General features: G+C 47.2%; 1 protein-coding gene across 1 annotated transcript in view; it reads right to left on the bottom strand.

The window, feature by feature from the left end:
- The window catches only part of LOC144771843 (omega-amidase NIT2-like), an 823,895-nt gene that overhangs the window by 90,385 nt on the left and 714,536 nt on the right, over positions 1-18,974 (bottom strand). Inside the window, exon 9 of the mRNA XM_078656107.1 lies at positions 3,357-3,412. Within this exon, the coding sequence (XP_078512233.1) occupies positions 3,357-3,412 (56 nt within the window). The remainder of the gene's footprint in view (positions 1-3,356; positions 3,413-18,974) is intronic.

Raw genomic sequence — 18,974 nt, 5'->3', positions numbered from 1 at the left:
TCAGATCCATCCTTGAAATTGACAGGCCTAATCTTCCTCAACCTCACAGAATCTCCCTACATCCTCGTCAAAAGGTTTCATCACATTGGAATCCAAGGAGACGGCCTCAAATATTAAACCTCCTTCATCACCGGAAGAACCCAGAGAATCTGCCTACCTCCCTTCACCTTGGAACCCAAGAACACCATCTGCGGCATCCCTCAAGGATCATCTCTACTCTATTCAACACCTACATGACTCCCTTGGCTAAGGTCATAAGAGTTACCAAAGTAAAGAGGGAGGCAGAGGAAGTGGCTCGGTTTATCGTCCTATTAGTTATGTAGTAAAACAAAAATGTAATATTTCGAAAAAAACTTGCCCTTAGGGATTTAGATAGGATACAATGAAAATTTGTCATAAACGCGTGTCTAGAAAAAATATTTTATTTTAGAGACCCTTCCCCCAACATGGTTGTCCCTAGGTGGCATGCTTCATCATTGGGGTTCCCCTCAATCCTCTACAGATTGAGGTGTGATGCGACTTGCGAGATACGTAGGAGCACTTTATTGTTGTCTGTGTCTATGTTTGTTAAAAAACAAACGTAGCTGGCAGGATAGCTCAGTGGCTTAATGCACTGCAGAAGACGTCAGTGTGTAACATTCAGGTCACCAACTTGAACCCTGACTTAGCTCGTCTCCTTGTTTCATCACGATGGGGGGTGGGGGGGTGCAGAGCTCGCGTGTTTAAATCATAGCTGCACCAGCTGGGCCTGATTTCTTCATCCGGAGGTTGACAAAATGAGCACCATTCAGCTCATAGGTGAAATGTTCTTTGAACAAGGTGTAGGTAAAAAAAACTGTCAGATATAGGATCTGAGGAGTCAAAGATGAAAACAATTTACCCTTGATACCACAATTAGGTACAATGAGGCACTTTGGATTAGAAGAAAGTCTTGTGCATTTACAAGCAGAGACGTCACGAGCTTTGAGATTATTTTGCTGCTTTAACGAGTCCTACTAAAGGGCCACAGTCCTGGGGTTAGTCGTCAGACTCTTTCGTGGTAATGTTTTTTTTTAGCAATTGATATAACGACGTAGCTCCAAGAAGCGCTTTGCACAGAGAAGACTGCAATTGTAGCATCAACATTTCAAACAGGAGTCCTCCTACAATCAATAGTGGCCGCTGGGGCAGGTTCACAGGGAGTTACTGCTGAGCCTCCCATGCAAATCCCATTTTATGACAAAAAGCCTTGTCTTGCGCCACCCCCATCTCACATTTGTGTCCGAATTGTCAGACCACTTTCGCCTGTAACTTTTGGAAACTTGACATTTCTTTGTTGAAATGACAATTGAGTTATCGACAGGTACAAGTGCATTGCCCTAGATCACACAGCTTGTACCATGGTGGCCTGGACCTGAACCCTGTTTTGTTTCATACATACACAAAAACACTGCCCATCTGCTCTGCTGCAGGGATGTTCTGCGAGACTGGCAAAATTATATTTTGCCTTTTGCACGCTCCCATTCTCCAGAAACAAGGCCAATTCGAGATAATTTACTATAATCTGCAACCTTTGCGGAGTCAGGGCAAATTACAGCTGCCTTAAAGTAGTACCAGCTCTTCGATGAAGACCGTCCGGCTTCAAAACAACTTCATAATGAAAGAGTGATTTGCACTACTGGGTCAAGTGAAATGGTAGTGTTTTGGGGGCAGATCTCAATCCACCAGCCCCCCTCTCGCTATCTTGTCTCTCTTTGCGTCTCTCCTTTCCCCCTGAGCGCCTTTAGCCCCCTCTCAGTAGCACAAAGCGCTACACAAACAGCAAAACTCTCCCATCCACAACTCATCTTCTTGAGAATACTCATCCATGGACAGCAGTCAGCGTTGGATTGGTAACGCGGGCATTCGGGCAATGCCCGAGGGGCCAGTGTCCGAGTTCTGCTGTGGGCTGCTTTTTTGAGCAGTCTGGGGGGCCATTTGGGCGCTGTCTCTATTGTTCAAATACAGCCAGCGGCCCAATGGGTGTCGGAGTGGCCTTTCTAGAGGCAGATGGGCGCTCATTACCTCCGTTTAGCAACAGGCAGAGGTGTCACTCCTTTTGTCTCGCTGGCCGGCCCATTAATGTGTGCACATGCTGAGTGGGGGCAGGGGCCCGGAGTAGAAGTGGCCTAACTTGTTTCACCGCTGTAAACTAATATGGGCATTTTATTACCCCCCTCCTAAAGTTTTTTTATAAGATTACGCCAAAACAGTGATTTGAGGAGTGATTATGCAAATGTGGGCCGATTTGTTTTTTTGAGTGCCCGGGCCGATTTTCAATCCCAATCCAACCCTGACAGCAGTCAGCATCAATCTGCCAGTGGCCTGCTCCATATTCGGCTGCTCTCCAATCTATCTTTGCTCTGAGCCTCTGGCGCAATCCTTGTGTTTGTCCCAAAGGAGATAACCACTGAAAAAAATGCATACTCAGTTGTCACCTGGCCATGTTTTGTTTTATTGCAGCATTACTCAGGCTGTTTGAAAGATCTGCTGCACTAAGAACAAGTTACAATCAAGCGATGTGAAACCGTTTGCAGCCACTAACAGAATGAAACTAGCTGAGTAATGAAAACTAAAAACAAGGTGGAGGGGCCATCACATGCTGTACAGTGTGATGGTCAAACAAAACCTTCTCTGAGTGAAATCGCCAGGGACCGAACTAAGCACGCAAAGGAGGGGCATTTACCCAAATGCACCAATAACAAGCTAGCATTTCTAAATGCCACAGGTAGTAACCAATGGCAATCAGTGGGTTTACCAAACTACACAGAAGAGATATAACAGGTCGATCAAAGCTCGACCTAAAAATTCACTGTGTGAGGAGGGAGAGAGTCCTTGGAGAGGAAAGGGCATCATGCCGAGAACCATCTAAGAGACATTTCTGCCCCCTTTTGCCCATCCAAACACATCCTGAACAAAAAGCTTGCCGAGGATGGTTCAGTGTCCTGGGGTGTTTCACACAACAGTCTCTAAAAAGACCTGGGAATCCACTCTTAGCAGTGGGTTCCTGATCAGCTCCCCATCACATGACCATGTAAAGAGAGCTGATAGCGTGTGACACACCATGGCACTGTGTGAGTTGGCAGCTCTGCAGCATGTATAAATGATGGCCCTACAGGAATGACACGGATAGTACCACTGCAAATAAGAATTTTCAAACTGCTAATTACACTTAATGAGCAAGTTAACTGTGCATAAGCAATATGGATATACAATCCTTATGTAAATGATCATGGAAAACGCAGCATAGATAGTTAAATTTGCCTACACTGTTACAAAAGTAGCATCAAGCTTAAACTATCTACACAAACAAAAACTGTCAACAAATATTTTCGTACCAATTTCAGTGTATGTGACTGTTTCATCAGTGCCAGCCTTGGATAGGACTTCCCCCCTAAAAAGTTAAGAATAGTAAGGTAAGTTGTACTACAGCGAGCAACCCTTGGGAACAAAAGTACTACATAACACAATACCATACACTGAATTTATTCTTCATGCAGCCCTATAGTAATTCGCAAAAATAACCAGATTATTTAGATAAGCAAAATTCAAAAAAATCTTTGGAAACATTTTCAGGATACTGATCCCACTTTAATTTCAACCTGCCCTCCTCAGACATCATTACACTCATTGTGTATGTGTGTACTTTTAATAAAGATGCAGTTACCGGTGTATTTACTTAGAAAAATTTAAATCCAATTTTACCTTGCTGGGATTTGAACCTATAAGTTTGCATAGTTCTTACAATGAAACCAGTTTAATTACCCAGCTAAAAGCAGGCAAAGCCTCCAGGAAAAATACCTGGGAATAATATGTGGGAATTGGCACAAAAGCCTTTGTGTTACTGCTCAAAAGAACAAGTTACTTACCTTCGGTAACGCTTTTTCTGGTGGATACAGGATCTGCCTGTAGATTACTCACCTTTTGAATTATCCCCTGCACCAGCATTCCAAGGAAACTTTTCCTTAGCTCTCCCATGTCGACGAGGACGTCACAATGGCATGGCTCCGCTCACAACCCTGTATGACGTCACGGAGCCATAAGAAGTCCTCGTCGGTGTGCTGACATCAGTTCCACCCATTTTTTCCATGCCCTCGAGGCGAACGGGTGGACCAACAACATAATTGAAGTATACTCAGTATACAATATATACACAAATAAACACAGTATAGAGTTAAAGAGGAAAAGCTAAAGAAACAAAGGATTTTCTACCAACCAACAGTATGGCAAGCAAAAGACATAGGAAAACAACCATGTCAAAAAATGACCATTTTTTCCGTATCCGAAGGTGGACAGCGGGGAGGAGGGTGGGTCAGTGAGGAATCCACAGGCAGATACTGCATCCACCAGAAAAGTGTTACATAAGGTAACCAACTTGTTCTTCTGATGGATACATTTGCCTATGGATTACTCACCTTTTGAATTGAATTCCACAGCAGTCCCGCTCCCGGAAGAGGGTATCCACCTTCTCATACCAAAAAGTCCTGCAACACAGAATAAGCAAAATGGCCGTCCCTCCTCAGCTCCGAATCCAAGCAATAATACTTTGTTAAAGTGTAGAGGGAGGCCCATGTTGACACCTTACAAATGTTCCCTACAGGAACACCTCTAGCCAAAGCAGATGTGGAAGACTTAGCTCTAGTAAAATGAGCTCTGATAACTTTAGGAGGCTCCTTCTTGGCCAGGGCCTAGCATATCTTGATACACAAGAAGATCCACCTGGATAGCGTTCTCTTGTGGCCGGCTTTGCCCTTCATCTTCCCCACAAAGCAAACAAAGAGCTGGTCACCTAACCTTGAGTCTTTGGTTCTGTCCAGATAGAAACTGACCGCACTTAGAGAGTCCAGGTGGTGAAGTCTCTCCTCCTCCTTGGAAGGGTGAGGATAGAAGGTAGACAATGTAATAGACTGTCCCAGGTGGAAAGGAGAAACCACCTTAGGCAAGAAAGCAGCCCTGGTCAGTGAGGAATCTGCAGACAGATTGTATCCACCAGAAAAAGCATTACCGAAGGTAAGTAACTCGTTCCTCTGATGGATACATCTGCCTGTGGATTCCTCACCTTTTCAACTGAATCCCCAAGCAGTCCCTCTCCAGGTGAAGGGTGTCCACCTACTCATACCAAAAAGTCCTGCAGCACAGAACGTGCAAAATGACCGTCCCTCCTCACCTCTGAATCCAAGCAATAATGCTTCGCTAAAGTATGGAGGGAGGCCCATGTTGCAGCCTTACAGATGTCTACCAAAGGGACATCTTTAGCCAAAGCTGAAGATAAAGACTTTGCCCTAATAGAATGAGCTCTAATAGCTTCAAGAGGCTCCTTCTTTGCAAAGGCATAGCATATCTTGTTGCACAAGATGATGGTCTGGAAAGCATTCTCTTATGGACAGCTTTGCCCTTCATTTGTCACACGTAACCAATGAAGAGCTGATCGTCCAGCCTCAAGTCCAGGGTTCTGTCGAAGTAGAAGCAGACCACCCTTCTAGGATCCAGGCGGTGAGGTATCTCTCTCTTCTTGGAAGGGTGAGGGGGAGAATAGAAAGTGGGTAAAGTGAGAGACTGCCCTTGAAGAAAATGAGTGACCACCTCAGGCAGGAAAGCAGCTCTGGTCCTGAGAGCCATCTTGTTAGCATGGATGGTTGTAAAGGGAGACTTAAAACTAAGAGCCTGAAGCTCACTTACCCTCCTTGCAGAGATAATAGCAATTAGAAAAGCAGTTTTGAATGTGAGAATCCTAAGGGGCAACAATGAAGAGGCTCAAAAGGAGAGGGCGCAAAATCCGTTCCGCTCGCGGATTTTTCGGATTTTCGGTAAATCCGCAATCCGCGAACCTCGCGGATGTGGCGAAAATACGCAAATCCGCGCGCGGCGGATTTTCTGCTTGTGTTCGCACTGCTCACGGGCCGCGGCGCGGGCAGCAACAATCTCGCACTCGCGAAATTACAAAAATTACATTTGGGGAGGGGTGAAGGAAGTGACCCAGTCTCCAACTTCCTCTTCCTGTCCAGCAAGCTCCTCCCATTGCTTAGTCCATTTCCTGGCCACTTTGAATTCGATCTTGACTGGGAAGGATTACTTTTTGTGGATGCTGCTGGAGATTTGGCTTTGAGGCCTTTTGGATTACTTTTTGATTAGAAATTTGATTTACAAGTAAGTTGATAAGTTGATGTTGTTTGTTTGTGGTGATTTTTGTGTGTGTTTTTTGACTTTTTGGGGTGGGTTTGGGGGCTGGCTATGTGTGGGAGGCCATTTTGAGGCATGGTCCTGCAGGTCCTGGCCATGTGGATGGGGTCAATCGGCCATTTTGAAGTCAGGCAGTGTGTTTTGTGCCCTATGCCCACCCAGTCTGCTCTGATTCCTTTCATTATGCCCAGGGGGCCTCTAACTTACCCGAAAATCGGATTTAAAAAAAAATGTTTGCCTGTGTTCGCACTGCTCGCGTCCCGCGCAGCAACAATCTCGCACTCGCGAAATTGTAAAAATTACAATTCTGCACATGAATTGAAAACTACCAGGCTTAGTTATGGGTGCATGCATGATACAACTGTTTTCTTTAATTTTAACATTATTCTGGCCAGGGCATGGATGGCATTGGATTGTTGTGATTTTTGTGTGTTTTACGACTTTTTGGGGTGGTGTTGGGGGCTTGCTATGTGGGTGGGGGCCAGTTTATTGCCTGGTCCCATGTGGGTGGGGGTTTAGGGGCCATTTTTAAGCCAGTTTGTGTGCTTTGTGCCATAGGCCTGCACCCAGTGTGCTGTGATTTTATCATGCCCAGGGGGCCCAGAATCCGTCTGTTCGCGGATTTTGCTGGTTATTCGCCACGTTCGCATCGTGAAGCAACAATCTCGCACTCGCGAAATTGCAGAAATTGCAATTTCGCACCAGAAAACCACCAGCAGGCAGCATAAACCTTCTGAAACTTGATGGATGGCATTGGATTGTGGTGATTTGATTGGTGTTGTGTTTTTTGACTTTTTGGAGTGGGGGTTGGGGGCTGGCTATGTTGGTGGGGGCCATTTTGAGGCATGGTCCTGGCCATGTGGATGGGGGTTAAGTGGCCATTTTGAAGGCAGGCAGTGAGCTTTGTGCCATAGGCCTGCACCCATTTTGCCTTGCTTTCACCCATTTAGCCCAGGGGGAGTCAGTGGTACATGAAACTATAACCCTCTCTGTGTGTGCTCTCTTGGAGCAATGTTAAATTCCTGTTTCCCAAAAATTTAGCAAATCCTAATTTTGAAATTTCCATATTGTGTGGTGTGCATGTGTGTATTCATAAATGCCTACTTGCAAACTATTTATTGAAGCGCTACATATGCAACATATCTTTACTGATGTTCCTCTGTCTTCGTTTGCTTTTAGGTGCACAAAGTCAATAACTCTGCATCATCGTTGAGCATCAGTGCCAGGAAGAAGTCCTGCTGCGGCCTGTTGTTCCGACATCTGAAGAAGATGGCTCCAAAAAGAGGTGCCCGTAGCTCCTCTTGCAAGAAAAATGTCTCTACTAAGGAGAAGAAGAAGCAAGTGGCTCCACTTACCAAGGAGACTGGTGGCTCGACCACTACATTTTGGGGAAAAAAAAAGGCCCACCATGAGTGCTGCACAGGTAGCCAGTTTAGTAGTTCAATCGCCAACGACCAGTGATGTTGGCTCATCGCAAGAAAGTAGCAGCACACCATCAACACAGGTTGTAACTCACCTCACAAGTACTATTCAACAACCAAAGCCTCAACAACAACTGCATGGGCTACTAGTACAAGCACAAGTACATGCGCAAGGAGCTGTCTGAGAAGGAGCTGTCCGAGAAGGAGCTGTCCGAGAAGGAGCTGGCCGAGAAGGAGAAGGCCGAGAAGGAGAAGGCCGAGAAGGAGAAGGCCGAGAAGGAGAAGGCCGAGAAGGAGAGGTCCATGGAGAGTTGCAAGTAGAGGTCAGTGAAGAGGCCCATGTAGCGGCGCATGGAGCGGTGCAAGTGCCCACAATGGTTGTTCTTCCAGAAGTAGGGGCACAGGAGGAAATTGACTTTGGAGCCGGGGTATCATGTCAGGAAGACGAAGGCATTCCTCCTGATGATTCATTTTCTCCCAGCTCCCCACCAAGGAAAAGATCAAGGAGTGTGTGTAGAAGTTCCTCTTCAAGCCCCGCTCCATCAGATGATGATCTGGATCTAGATTGGCAACCATCTCTGACGTCTGAGAGGGAGACACACCATGAGCAGCGAAAGGTATCAAATGTTAAAAGGAAGGGCCCCGGAAAGCTCATACTTATGGATCCGAACGTCGGACTTGATGAAGTGGTGCATTCTGATGTTGTTGAACAGGATGACAGCAATGACCTAGTCATCACACACGTCATTCCAGCCACACCGGCCATGCAGCAGACAGACATTTATACCCTATCCCGACGTCATGCTGAGCGTGACCCTGGCGACGTGGCACTGGTAGCACCACCAACGCAGTCAAGTAGTACAACAAGTTCAACAAAACCTACAGCTCCCATATTTTCTCCCCAGAGGGGGACTCCATCCAGCTCGACTCCCTCAAGTAGGGTTGCTGCAATAATTGCACAACCCAGTAGATGTCTGCAAGGCTCATCCACCACTGCTTCATCTGGCATTGGCAGTATCATCTCGTGCGGCAAAACCAGAAGTTTCCAGTCCCCAGTTTGGAACTTTTTTAGTGTCCATGCAAAGTATGATAACATAGCCGTTTGTTGCATTTGTAAGACTGGAGTTAGCCGTGGTAAGACTGGTACCAACTATGGAACCGGAGGCCAGATAGGTCATCTTGAAAGAAGGCACGCTATCGAATGGTTTGGGCACCTAGCAAACATCAAGGGAAAGCAATCCCAAAGGGCAAGTGGCCAAAATATACCCATATTAGGTGTTTCATCTGAAGATGACGGGGAGGTAGAAGAAGCGTCAGACATTTGTCCGGTTGCACCTAGTACCCCTGGCAGCACCACACCCTCCGGAACACATAGGAGGCACACTGAGAGTCTGGGAGACACACCAATGCGGAAAATGTCAACACTGAGCAGAAGTGGGTCGAAGAAGGCATCAGCATCATCCAGTAAATTTGTCCAGCGCACCATTTCAGCCATGTTCTCCTCAGATGTGCAATTTCAACGCAACCACCCAATTGTACGCCTGTATAACACTAAGCTGGCTAAAATGCTAGCGGTGGACCTTCTCCCTTTTTCGTTTGTCGAAAATGTGGGTTTTCTTGAACTCGTGGCAACACTGGCCCCTAAATGGAAGGTTCCTAGCCGGTTCTATTTTGCCAGGGTTGCTGTTCCAGCACTACATAAAGAGGTGCTTGAGTTGGTTGGGGCAGCTTTGCAGAAGAGTGCTGTTCACACTATACACCTGACAACAGACATGTGGACCAGTTGCCAAGACCTTGATTACATGTGCATCACTGCACACTGGGTCTCTTTTTCAGGGGTTGCACAACAGATAAATGCAGGTGGTGACTTGGTCGAGATTTTTAAGGGTGCTCGTAAACATGCAACATTAGCCATGTTTGGCATGGAGAAAAGTCATACTGCAGTCAACATTTTGGATGACTTTAACAAAAAGGTCTCGCAATGGCTGCCCCCAAGAAAGTGCAAGGTTGGTTATGTTTCAACTGATAATGGCAGCAATGTAGTTAGGGCCATGGAGGACGGTTACTATTTCAGAGTGCCGTGTTTGGCGCACTGTATGAACCTTGTCGTGCAAAAGTTCTTGAAAAAAGAACTTGCAGTCGACCAAATACTGACCATCTGCAGAAGAATATGCACACACTTCAACCATTCTTTTAAGGCCCGGAAGGAGCTGAGGCGCCAGCAAAATGTACGTAGAATGCCAGTGAAAGCACTTATCCAGGAGGTGGCAACACGTTGGAACGCAACCTTCTACATGCTTGAGCGTCTGCATGAGCTGTTTCCAGTAGTCAATGAGTATTTCTACAACCTGGGTGGTGATACGACAGAAATGATGCTAGCGGTGGAGCAATGGCAGCTAGTTAAAAGCCTGACAGACATGCTTCGTCCTTTTGAGGTCTTCACGCGTGACGTCAGCAGGGAGCACTGTTCTTTGAGCAAAGCTATCCCATTGTTGCTGAAGCTCGAGCACCAAGTCAAGGTGGTGTCTTCAGAATTAAAAGATGCTGGAAAGAATGAAGCATATGAGTTGGCGCAGAGATTATTACATCGCCTAGTTAGCAATAAACGGCTTGTAAATATCAAGAAACAACAGCACTACATTTGTGCTACTATTCTGGATCCACGTTACAAAAAGCCATTGTTTGGCAAAGTAATAATTCCTTTTGAAACATCAAATGTTACAGAGTACAAAGGTTGGCTAGCTCAGTCAGCCATTCGTTTTGAAAGAGAGCGGAAGGAAACTGTAGGAGAACTTGAAGACAGTACTACTAGTGAATCAGCAGGCCATCAGGCGTCCCAAAAAAACACTTCTGCATCTGTGCCTGTGGCTGAAGTGAGAGACTTTTCCTCTGAGCCGTTAACCACACCAGCAACCGTATCATCTGCACCAGGCCCAGGCGATATGTCTGAAGCGGATTGGCTAAGTGAGCTAGGGTTTCCTTGTCCCAGAAAGGACACAGAAGTGCAAAGTACAGGAATCCGGGAGAACATTGTTTCTATGGTGCAGGCCTATCTGGATGACTCCACAGCGGTCAATATTACTGAGGACCCATTGGCGTATTGGCATGGGAAAAGAAACATATGGCGAGAGCTCACCAACCTGGCTATCAATTACTTGTCTTGCCCACTCGCAAGCGTGTCTTCAGAATGTGTTTTTAGTTCTGCTGGTGGCATTGTGACTTGCAAAAGGTCCCGCCTCTTGCCCGCAAATGTGGAGCGGCTCACCATGATAAAGATTAACCAGCACTTCATACCACCAGATTACAAAGTACGAGAATGCACGCAGGAAGAAGAGGACACTGACCTACCTGAGGAAAGTTCTCCTCAGTTACCAGAAGTACTACCGACTGAATTTGCAGAGTATGAGGACGAGTTCTGCTTCCCTGACAGCGAGTTCTGAAAATGAGTCAATAATTAATTAACTTTAACATTAGTCCTTATTCACTTTTATTCCTGTGTGTCTGTCTTTCTTTTTTTAGCAAGTGCTTGATCACATTCACAACAAAACTGTAATCACCCCATCACAAGCAACAACAAGCCCATCAGCAGAACTGTCTTGATTTTGATGCCGCAGCATTCCTCAGGTTCACAACAGTTAGTTGACAAGAACTCAGTCCTGGTCGTCTATCCTCTTCCTCCAGACTCACCCTATCCATTTCCCGTAATGCTGATGCCTGGAATCTGCACAATGAAGAAAGTTACGTTGACGAGTCCCCTAAAGAGGGACTGGAAGTAGTGAGTCCTCATTTAAATACATTTTGCTAAGTGTGACTTTTTTTCCCCGATTTGCTTTTTGGCTGTTTGGGGGGTGTCAAACTTGTTTGCGCTTGGGTTTACGGGTCTTGGCTGGGCCATTGCTGGCAAGGTCTATTAAGGGATGAAATTGGTTAGGCATTTACTTTGGAAAACATTTGGCCAATTACACGTGAACGTTTAGGCGTTATTATTGCTCGCTTGCCTGTCTTAGGGGTGCTGTCTGTGGGGCTTCTAGGATTTTGGGGTCTGTGAGCACCGCTGCCATATTTCTAATGTTGATTGCTTTTGTTTTGCAGAAAATCCACGCCGGGAAACTCCAGTTGGGGCCCTGCTGCAGAACGCCTTAGGACACTGTGAATTCCAGGTGGAGCCAGCCCTCAAACACAAATTACAGGTAAGATAAGCGTTTGGATGGGAGGTAGTATAATGGAGTATTCGGGGAGGCGAGAGAGTGACAGTGGTACTAGTAGTAAAGTCCTAGGGCTCTTGAATTAACAAACTCTGTGACAGGCATTTACTTTGGAAAACATTTGGCCTATTACACGTGAACGATTAGGCGTTATTATTGCTCGCTTGCCTGTCTTAGGGGTGCTGTCTGTGGGGCTTCTAGGATTTTGGGGTCTGTGAGCACCGCTGCCATATTTCTAATGTTGATTGCTTTTGTTTTGCAGAAAATCCACGCCGGGAAACTCCAGTTGGGGCCCTGCTGCAGAACGCCTTAGGACACTGTGAATTCCAGGTGGAGCCAGCCCTCAAACACAAATTACAGGTAAGATAAGCGTTTGGATGGGAGGTAGTATAATGGAGTATTCGGAGAGGCGAGAGAGTGACAGTGGTACTAGTAGTAAAGTCCTAGGGTTCTTGAATTAACAAACTCTGTGACAGGCATTTACTTTAGAAAACATTTGGCCTATTACACGTCAACCAACACGATGACAGTGTTCAGTTAAATGAACTTACTGCAAAACCACCACCCTCCAAGCTCAAAAGTAGTAAAAAAACAGATATGCTCAGATAAAGTTTGAAAAAGTATATTTTGATATCCCTAACAAAATAATCTCCCGCAAGACCCTCCCTAACCCCAACAAATAAATAGTCATTCAAAAGTCCCCAAAAAAACCCAACTCCCAATTCCCACCCCCCAAAAGTCTCTAAAAAAGGGGCAAGGGACACTCTAGGGATGCACAGTGTTGAGTTTGGCCTCCAGGGCATCATGCCTTAGGGCCAGGGCATCGTACTTCTCCTGGAGGGTGGCGTGATCTAAGCGGAGGCCCTCCACCACATTCTGATAGTCTTTCCATTTCTGGACCTCCGCCTCTAGGTCGGACACTCTGCGGAGTGCTCGGCGCAAGCGAGCCTTTACACTGCTGTGAGGTGCAGCCTTTGCTGCTTGGCGGTGGCGTCTGCCAGCACGGCTCCGTTTGGCTGGAGCACTGCGCTTACCGGCAGAACGTGGGGTCACGGAGGAGGATGCAGATGTTGATGCACTGGACTGCGTGTCGTCCCCCTCCAATTCCACCAGCCGCCGATATTGGGCAACAGTTGCTTCCAGCCTCCGTTGCCGGGCCAGTACAGCCAGCATACTCCTCGTCGGTTTTGAGATTTTAGTATTACCAACTATATGAAGAAAGAAAGACATAATATGTAACCAATGCTCTTTAAGAATATGATTAACACAAAATAATTCAGCAGGAAGTTGTGTCACAGTACAACTAGCAACTAGCCAGCGCAGTACAAAACTATTCAGGCCAGTATCATGGGCGTCCGCAGGGAGGGGCAAGGGGGGGCGCTTGAATCACCATTTCCCTTCCCACAACTCACTTGTATCCTTGGTTTGATGCTCTTTCATATGAAAGAGATCTGGCAGAAGCCCAGGCGATATGTCTGTTTCCCTCTCTCTCTCTCTCTCTCTGTCTCCCTCTTTATGTCTCCCTCTACCTCGCTGTCTCTCTCTCTCTGTCTCCCTCCCTCACCCTCCCTCTGGCTCCCTCTCTCTCTCTCTCTCCTTCTGTCTTCCTCTCTCTCTGTCTCTGCCTCTATCTGTCTGTCGGTCCCAGCCTGCTGTAATTACCATATTGTAATTTGTCACTGGGCCACCACTGGATACACATCATATCCTATCTAAGATTCAGATAGTACCATGATCCAGCTTACCTGTACTCGCCACCGCCACTGTCTCCTTCCTCACAGTCTGTACTTCTTGGTCCGACTCCTCTTGCGCCGCCTCCTCCCCAGAGTGATCCTCGGACTCAGAGTCAATGATCACCACCACATCCGAGCTGGCCCCGCCCCCAGATGTTCCACCTACAAAGTAGATTTAAGAATGTTAGATTACACCACTCACTAGTATTTGGTCTATGAATGAAGAAATGTGAAAACAGAAAAATTAATTGACTGTCTACTCTAGTCTAAAGTAAAAATGTCCCTCCTTCCAGGGAAGGCTGTTGTCTTGCTGCATTTTTTTGTCATAATTGATGAATGCTTGATTAATTTTAACACACACCATTTTTCTCTGAACAGACAGAAACTGGACTTCTAAGGACAAGAGCAACATCAACTTCAAACCAGGTGAAAGCTCGGCTCGACCACAAGAAATGTGTTCCATTACTCATCAACTCAGCACCAAGCACTTTTCCATTTCCAACTAACTTTATTTTAATATATGTGTTTACTTAAACTTTTAATAAAGCTTTTAAACTTGAATAGACTCTGTGGTTTTTGGTCCTCCAGACTAGAGTGACTGAGCGAAAGGTTTTGCAATTTTTGCAAGGAGGAGTCCGTGCCGCTGACACTACCAGGTTTATACAGTGTGCCAAACACGCCACTCTGAAATATTATTACTCTGGTCTTTGGTGTCCATAGTTCGGTTTGTGGAGAATTGTCCCTGCAACAGTAGTATTATTGATTTTGCTCCTATCTAAACACTATTTCGAAAAAATTAAATTAGGAACGCTTGGACAACAATAGGTCCTCTATATTTAAATGAAAACTTACTGGGGCCAGCAAAGGAGCACTCGCCGCCCTGGCCTGCATCCTCCTCCTTTGGAGCCACTGCATCCGTTTTTTCTGTCCGCTTGCCCCTGGGCGGACCTGACGTACAACATGAAAGAATGAACAGAAAACATTGATGATTGCTGCTTGCCGATGTCCTTGTCAACCAAATCAAACATTTAGAAAGAACAAGAACCAACTATTTCAGCCAAAAAGAGGGCTACAAAGGAAGGACTGCACCTGAGCCTCTACTCTAGGGGCAGATTTACAAGCCCCTTGCAGCTCTTTTGCTCCGTTCTTGCGTCACTTTTGTGACGCAGCGCCACAACAAGAGAGGGGCCATGGTGTGGCGTATATTAACAACGTGACGCATATGGGAGATGCATCCCATTCTAAAGCCCTGTGCCATAAGGGAGCGTTCCAGCGCAAGGGAGGGCGTTCCTGCGCAGGAAAGCATGCTAAAAGTGGCTATGGGGAATATATAAAATTTCAATCAGTCATTTAGGACAATGATGTGTCACTGAAACCCTGCGCCTGCATGAAGCAGACTTACGGCTTGACGCAGCATTGCTGGAGCTGCGCCATCGTTGCAACGCAACTCCATCAATGAGCCGCCTTTACGGCACCGATGCGTAACGCTTCGGTGACGTTTTGGGACCATGGTGTGCCGCATTGTAAATACGGCGCACCATGGGTGGTGCTGGCGTGCCGCACACTTTGCAGGGATGCGCAGGTAATTGCTAATCTGACACTTAGAGGCATACTTACGAGTTCTGAGCTGGACACCTCCAGATGTGCACCAGAACAAATGCGTAACGCAAAACTAACCTTGCGTCACGGCAGATGCGCCGCAATTACAATGCGGCAAACCCTGGCGCAAGGTTAGGCAGATGCGTGACGCATCTCGTGACGAAAGAGAGGCGCATCTCTAGAGTCGCGTCGCAGGCGCGATGCAACTATAGCAATGCTCAGGGCTGCCCAATACTCAACATACCGCATCAGTCCTTACGCCTGCTTCAAGCAAGCAGGCATAAAGAATTGACGTAGCAGCGTCACGGAAGTGCCTGCGTTAAATCTTGTAGATTTCACGCAGGCACTTTTGCGAGGCGCACAGCTGCCTGACCGCCCCCCCCCCCCCCCCCCCCCCTGCGTGGGAACGCACCCATGGTGGCGCAGGCCCAGGCCTTAACGTGGCGCATCTCCTTAGATGCATCACGTTGTACATGACTCGCAGGGATGCGCCACGTTTACGTCGCTGTGCGTCAGGTAAGGCAGCGTAAACGTGGCACAAGGGGCTTGTAAATCTGCCCCTTTGTGTCTAGCATTACGCAGTTCTGTAAAATACACTCATACATTACTCAGCCCAATTAAATGAACACAAAATAGAAAACAAATAAGCAGTGGCACCGCCACAGAGAAGGAGAACAGTGCACCTGAAATGCACAGAAGATTTTGAAATATTAATTTACCTCTCTTATCAATGTAATCAGCAGCATTATTGCTCTTTGTAAAAAAGTTAAAACAAACATTTGCAATATAACACACAGAGCAGGAGAAAAAACAGAGTAGTGAGTGATGAAAAAATTGCTACTACTACTCACCAAGCCCGGGGACCTCCACTCCCAGCACGTCTAGCAGGTCGCGCTCTCGGTCCAGGATATCGGTCCAGCGGTGGGTCACTTGATTGTAGGTGCGCTGGACCCCCGTGATCTTAAAAAGGGCCCGACACACCTGCCCCCACTGCTTCCGTCGCTCCTGGCTGTTGGTATAACCAGCAGCGATCCTGCCGCCTGCCGCGATGGTCCTGGGGAGACGGCGCTGCACATAAAAAACGAGTGCGCCCACCTCCTCAGGGCTGAAGATCTCCCGGGGCACCACCATTTCCGCCCTCAAGCGGCCACACGGGAGCTGGGCACGGGCTGCGTGCCCGTCTTGGCAGCTTGACAGCTGTCTTCACCATGTTCTGGGCAGGTGTTAGCAGTAAGGAGACAAAATGAAAGAGAATAAGAGTAGGGAAGAAGGAAATAAAAGTTTAAAAAAGTAGTTGAAAAGTAAACAAAAGTAGCCTAAAACACAAAAATATAGACCTAGAAAAATAGAGGGATAGAAAAAAAGTTAAATAGATCAAAAAAATATTAAAACAAGCAAAGGATGGCAGAGATATACAGAGGATAGAAACACCATGCCCAGACACATAGGAATGAATGAAAAACAAGATGGCGGCCCGAACACGTGCGTGTAAGTAAGTTCGCACGCGATTTCTCTCGCGAACTCGTGCGAACTTGCATTCGCAAGGCGCTCATTGCGCGAGATTACACATAGCGGGCGGAAACGGAAATACGTCACGCAAACAAAATGGCGGCGCCCATACTCAACCTTGGGGTAACTCGCACGAGTTCGCGTCTTCCACGGTCGAGTTCGCACGACGCCGCGCCTCGCGAATAGGGCGAAAATACCGAAAAACGAGTTTTGCAAAAGCAAAACCAACGAGCAGGTGCAAAAGTTCGAGCTCATCATTTGTAACCATTTACCTGTAGTGCTTCCTGAAGGGGCCCTCCAGAATCCGGTTGCCTACTTGCAACTATTGTGTGACCCTGCTCTGACAGTCACAGAATAGGTACAAGTATGCCATTGCATCCTGTTATTGCAACAAAAAGGAAAGGGAGCAGACAAGCAGGTGCCAGCCTTCATTAATGTCAGTTGGGGCAGGGCAGGTGTTGTTGTTTGCAAAACTTAGTGCAGGTGTACTTGGCTTTGCCACAATAATGTACACTCACTAGTCAATCAGAGGGTGCTGTGATGACACCGAGGGTGGCATGGGTGTGCCAGCCAGAGGGTGGCATGGGTGAACCAGAGTGCCAGTGTTGACAGAGGATGGCAGTGCTTTGCCCCAATAATGTAAACTGGTGAACCAGAGGGTGCTGTGATGACACAGAGGGTGACATGGGTGAGCCAGAGGGTGGCATGGGTGACCAAAGAGAGTGCCAGTGGTGACAGAGGGTGGCAGTGATGAAGAAAGCCTTGCAAACAGGCTGGGCACGTAGAAATAACAAGTTCGCAAAACTGGCGACCCGACAAGTAAGTTCGCAATTTGCGAAATTGTACAAAACCCTCGCGAACTTGCAGAAACCCGCGCGAACACACACCTCAAAAAAAATCCGCAAATCCGCGAGAGTTCGCGGATTTTGCGGATTTACGCAATCCGCAAATCCGCAAATCCGCGGATTGCGAATCCGCAAAATCCTCCCATGCTTAGTCAGAACCAAATTTAAGTCCCAGTGAGGCATAATGAAGGGAGTGGGAAGAAATTAATTTGTGAGGCCCTTAATGAACCTCATAACTATGGAAGACCTGAACAACTAAGGCTGGTCAGGCAAACAAAGGAAGACAAATAAGCTGACAAGTAACCCTTGACAGTAGCCAGAGCAAAACCTTGCTGGGCCAAAGAAAGCGAAAAGCTAAGAACATCAGGTAAATGGGCCTTCAGGGAATCAATCAACCTCTCTCCACAGCACTTCACAAATTTGGTCCATCTACAGGAATAAACAGATTTGGTGGAGTGTCTTCTGGCAGACAAAATAATGCCCACCATATCCGGTGCCCCGTTCAATCTCCAGGCATGAAGGTGCAGACTCTGGAGTTGGGTTGTAGAACCTACCCATGCGACTGTGAGAGGAGATCTGCCCTGAGAGGGAGACGTAGTGGAGTGTGTGATAAGAGATGAAGAAGGTCTGTGTACCACACCCTTGTTGGCCAGTCTGGGGCGATGAATATGATTCGGGCCCGGTCTTGGCGAATCTTCCTCAGAACCAGCGGAATCAAGGGTATGGGAGGAAACGCGTAAAGAAGCAGCAAGTCCCAATCTAGCTGAAAAGCATCCCCCAATGCTCCCCGCAATGGATACTGGAGACTGCAAAACAGCAGGCAGTGTCCGTTCTCCTGAGTGGCAATCAGGTCCAACCGAGGAAACCCCACATCCTGAAAATGTGTCAGACCACCTCCGGTGGAGACGCCACTCGCTATTGGCCGAGGACTGCCGACTGAGAGTGTCAGCACGCACATTCAGCACTGCGGCCAGATGATTCACAATCACGAAAATCTGATGGTCCAGAGCCCAGGGCCAGAGTCGCAGAGGCTCTCTGCAGAGGCAATACAACCCTACTCCTCCCTGCTTGTTGATGTACCACATTGCGGTAGTGTTGTCTGTCAGGACCAGAAGTGACTCACCGCAAAGGGAGGGAAGAAAGGCCTTGAGAGCCAAAGGTATCGTCTGCAATTCTAGAATATTTATGTAAAACAATCTTTGCTCAAGGGACTAAAGGCCTTTGATCTCCAGATCCACCAGATGAGCTCCCCACCCCAGAGTCGAGGCATCCGTTATCACAGTGGCCACCGGTGGAGGAGGCTGAAACAAATTCCCTTGAGACAGGTTGCCAGGAACACTCCACCGCAGTGTCTCTGGAGATTCTTACCACCTCCCTGAGATCTTCGTTGTACTAAAACTACTGCCTGCGGAGGCACTACTGGAGTGCCCTCATATGCCAGTGTGCATGGTCGACAAACACTAT

Source organism: Lissotriton helveticus, chromosome 8 (assembly GCF_964261635.1).
Source record: "Lissotriton helveticus chromosome 8, aLisHel1.1, whole genome shotgun sequence".
NCBI lineage: Eukaryota > Metazoa > Chordata > Amphibia > Caudata > Salamandridae > Lissotriton > Lissotriton helveticus.
The sequence above is the reverse complement of the archived record's forward strand: the minus strand, read 5'-3'. Positions and strand labels throughout refer to the sequence as shown.